The 4736-nt window shown below is 47.4% G+C and overlaps 1 protein-coding gene across 1 annotated transcript in view; it reads left to right on the forward strand.

The window, feature by feature from the left end:
* Window positions 1–4283: 4283 nt before the first annotated feature.
* Window positions 4284–4736, forward strand: part of BEND4 (BEN domain containing 4) — a 34723-nt gene continuing 34270 nt past the window's right edge. Inside the window, 2 exon segments of the mRNA XM_023753666.1 lie at window positions 4284–4556; window positions 4559–4679. Coding sequence (XP_023609434.1) covers window positions 4284–4556; window positions 4559–4679 — 394 coding nt within the window.

Raw genomic sequence — 4736 nt, forward strand, 5'->3', positions numbered from 1 at the left:
CCCTACTGCTGATCCGTGATCCGGTCGTTACTCAGTCGGTTGTACGCTTCGAAGCGTAACAAACATTTGCATATACATCTTTATTATATAGGATTATAGAAGTATACTACATTATAGTTCTTATAAATTATATGAATATATTTATTATATATTAATAAATATAGGGTGTCCCAAAAATGTATATACACATTTTGAATTATTATAAAGGCAGTGTTTATTAAAATAGATTTCATTTTCAAAATTGAGCTATCAGCTGTGACAGTATGTATATATTTTGGGGGGGACACCCTGTATATTAATAGTGTTCAGTTAGTTACTAGTTTATTTCTTTGTTATCTACCCACCCCAATTCCATAATAGTAGGATTTGGGAATCTGGCTCCATTATACCCCCCCGTGCTTAGAAAGGTACCTAGCATATGGTAGACAGTGAATAAATATTTGTTGAATAACTCGCTGAGTAAATGATGCTTCTGGAAGTAGCGAGGTCCCCATCACTGGAGGTTTCTAAGCATCTGACAGGGTCATAGAAAAGCTGTAGGCATAAGCTCAGTCACAAGACGAAAAGACCGTTAAGGTCCCTTGTTTGCACTGTCAATCAATGATGTCATGGCCACCACCCCTTTCTGCTATGCATTGGGAAACGCAAAGGAGCATTCCTCAGTCATTTTCCACCAAATGACAGTATGTGCACCCCTGTTCCTGCTGCAATATCATCTCAGCATTAAAATGTTGAAGCTAATCAGACATTTAATTTCAAAGTGGAAGGTCATTATCTTGTCAAAAAATTTTATTCCAATTACTTTTTCCCTTATTTTATGAAATGAATTAAAAGTAGCACAAAACATTGAGAGATCAAACAGTCAATCAGAAGCTCATTAAATATCATTGAAATTGGTGCAATAAAAAGCATTTCCAATGGCTGACATTTCTTAAAAGCCATATTCTGGATGGCTCAAGAAATTGACATGCTGCCAATCAAAAAATCACCCTGTCCATAAATAGCCACTTCAGTTTTAAAAGTTTACTATCTATTTTTTCTGAAATAAAGAGTAAATATCTACAAGGATTTAAAGCATGCATGCAATTACTATTGTATCAGCCCCTATGAGACCCTAAAGAGAAGATATCAGTAAAGTCACCCTCTGATCATGTAGACCAGCGATTTTCAACCAGTCTTTTTAAAATATGCAATACCTGACTGTTTAGTCAGGTGCACTGACTTCTTTTCCCTTAGATTGTCAAATTTAAAAAATGACAACAGCCAACACAACAATAGCTGTCCGGTACGAATGAATCAAAATTATGCCTATATTTTTCAGATCGGCAAAAAATATACTTTTTGGTGTGCTGCAGAATTTTAGTAGTTTATATATGCCATGAAAAAGGTTGAAAATCACTGATTTAGACTATAAGCTTACAAAGTGCTACCAGTGATTTTATAAACATTTCAATGCATAGCATTTATATATAATACTCAACTAAGTAAAATACCAGGCAGGAATTAGTAAATCAGTTACATTTTTTTAATTGAGTTCAACTCCACACTTGGAATAAATACCCATTTTCTTTTCAAAAGAGTGATTATTAAGCACTTCATTTTTCTATGGGTCCAGACATAAGTGACTGCTAGCATGAGGATCTGACAGCTGATCATTTTTAAATTTCTTATATATTTTTTCCTCTAGGAGCCCGCCACCCACTCTCCCACCCCCACACTTTTTTAAAAAGCTAGATCACTAATTTTAGCATTTAGTTTTATAGAAACAACCACTTTTTGATATACAGGATGGCAGGTCCTTTCAGTTGGAAAAAGATAACAGAAGTATTATTCCCAGTCTCTTACGGTGATTTAAGTGATGAAGATGATATAAGTTAAAAATGCATAAGCAAAAGAGGAAGCTCCAGGGATAGGAAATTACTTCTTCAGTAAAAATTCTAACATCCCCCCCCCCACTCCCCCCCCCTACACACACACACACACACACACACACTGCCACTACCCTGATTTCTTTTCAAAAGCCTGGACTTACTGGCAAATTATCTGGGAGTAAAGTGGGAGGGTAACATTTCAATGCAAAATTTAGAACTGCTTTATAGAAAGAAAAGTGTGGGGAGGTTTGTTATCATTTATTTCCTCCAGTACATCATTCAATTTCAGCTGTCTCACGTCTCAGAAGCAGCTCCCCCATTTCTCACTTATGTGCCTAAGAAACATCTTCCTGGCATCTCATTCTCTCTCCCTGTCTTTCACCAGCATTTCATTATTTTTTTAACTGTCCCTCTCATGCTTGTCTCCCTTTTTCCCAGTGATCCACGTGTCCTCATTTAGCAGATTTCAGAAGCCAGGGAGAAACGCTGCAAATAATGTTAAATATGATTAATATCTTGAATTCCTTGAAATATGACATGCATGAGTTACAATGAAACCTCTTTTATTTCCCCATGAAATGCTTTTGCATAATGAGAAAGAAAATGTCCTCTATGCCCTAATCAGCCCTGACAGTTCCTGGACTCCCAAATACTTTTATTTATGGCATTATTTATTTCATCTCTACTAAATGGAGGTTGGGTAGGAACCACAGCACGATCTGAGGTTGCAGGAGAAAGGGAGACTAACCAGGGTGGAGGAACACAGAGGCTGAGTCAGGAAAGAGAGAGCAGGCTTCCAAACAAGGGAGGAGCTGTGGGAAATGAGAAGCCAAAGACCTGAACCCCCAGAAAGAGAAAATGGGTCATTCCCCAAGACTAAAAGGAAAGCTATGAAAACCAACCTAACTTCCCAGTGGAAAGATGCGGGTCATACATCACGGAGATGTGCCCAAAATTCCAACCTGGAGAATGAAGATCCAAGGCTGGGAAAACAAACCTGGGGGAGGGTATGCTGGCATTGGAGTTGACTAGGGGAAGGGGCATTTGCTCTAAAAAGTGGCTGTGAGACATCTCTAGCCCCCTGGGATCCCCCTCCAAACCACAGAGGCCCTTCTCTCATCGGTGTCCTCCAGAAACCGTGGCCTGGTGGCCCCAGATGCAGAGAGGAACTGCTTGCAGAGTGAGAGCTCTCGGGCCAACTTGGCCCCACAAGCACATATACATATATAGGGTGTCCCCCAAAATGTATACACACACTTTGGGAATAATTATAAAGGTAATGTTTTATTAAAACACATTTCATTTTCAAAAAGGGAGAGTATCAGCTGTTAAAGTGTGTATACTTGGGGAGGTGGGGGGAACACCCTGTATATCAAATAACATTTTTGAAAGTATCTAATCACCATCCCAAAGGGAAGTGTCAGGTCATATTTTACCCTCAATTGCACAGAGAGTCTATCTGCTGTGTAAAGAAGTGAGGATTTGCATTCAAACGATCTAGCTGCACTTGTGTGGCTTTGAGCTTTTTTCTTGAGGAGCCTCGGTTTTCCCATCTGTAGAATGGGGAAAATGATTCTGCTATGCACTCTCAGGGCCCCTACAGAGAACTAACGAAATCAGGTGAAAATGCAACGCCCTGCGCAATCTTAGGATCAGCATGAACTCCAAGGCCCCTTTGCTGGGTGTGGGCAGAACCCTGGGCGTGCAAACCACGCTCAGCAACCTGGGTCAGGACCTTAAACGCGCTGAAGCCTGGGGGGAGGGGGCTCATTCCCGACCCTGGGAACCGGCTGTAATACCTTCCCGAGGCACGCACGCACGCACACACGCACTCTAGCCACCCCGCCCCGTCCGTCCCAACTACCACCAGCCACGCCGTGCAACGCCAGGAGTTTAGGGTGGTGCAGGGGGTGCCAGGAGCTACTTTCCAAAACTGGACGCCGCCAGCAGCCCAAGCCTCGCTTCTTCACCTGGGACTCCGAAGTCTCTCCGAGGCTGAAACCTCCCCGCCGCCAGGTCGCCCTCGGGGTCCCAACTGTCCCCTCCCCCTCCCCCTCCACCCCGTCGAAGGCGCACCCCGCGGGCGGCGGCGGCGCCAGGCCCCGCCCCCTCCCCCATGATCATTAGCAGCTATTACCCTAAACACTTGCTCCTGACTTCCTTTCTCCCTCCAGGCATTGGCGAGGCGGCCTGTCAATCAGCTCTCGGGCGGCAGCCCCCCGCGCGGGGGCTCAGCGATGCCAGGCTTGGCGACAGGCGGCAGTGACGGCGGCGGCGGCCACGGCACAGACACACACCCTCCCGCACGCGCGCGCTCGGGCAGCGCCGGCGGACGGGCGGCGGAGGCACCCTCGGAGCCCGGCGCGGGGCGGGGAGGGGGCGTGCGGCCGGGGACGGGCCCCGAGGCGCCGCATGGAGGAAGACATGCAGCCCGCGGAGGAGGGGCCCAGCGTCCCCAAAATCTACAAGCAGCGCAGCCCCTACAGCGTCCTCAAGACGTTCCCCGGCAAGAGACCGGCGCTGGCCAAGCGCTACGAGAGACCCACCCTGGTGGAGCTGCCGCACGTCCGGCCGCCCCCGCCGCCCTTCGCGACGCGCGCCGCCGTCTCCATCAGCAGCAGCGAGCCGCCGCCGCCGCCGTTCCCGGCGCAGAGCACCTACCCCCCCGGGGCCCGGCCGGGGCGGCCGCCGCCGCCGCCCCCTCTTCGTCATCGCCTTCCGCCGGCCTCCCCAGGGCCCACCTGCGGAACTCCCGCCGCCCCCCGCCGCAATCCTCATCCTTCGTCTTATCCCCCCCCGTCCTTCCGGGTACGGACTCCGGGCCGGACGGCCGATGCGGGACAGTAACAAGCTCCGGGCAGTGAC

The sequence above is a fragment of the Myotis lucifugus genome, unplaced genomic scaffold (genome assembly GCF_000147115.1).
Source record: "Myotis lucifugus unplaced genomic scaffold, Myoluc2.0 scaffold_48, whole genome shotgun sequence".
Taxonomy (NCBI): Eukaryota; Metazoa; Chordata; class Mammalia; order Chiroptera; family Vespertilionidae; genus Myotis; species Myotis lucifugus.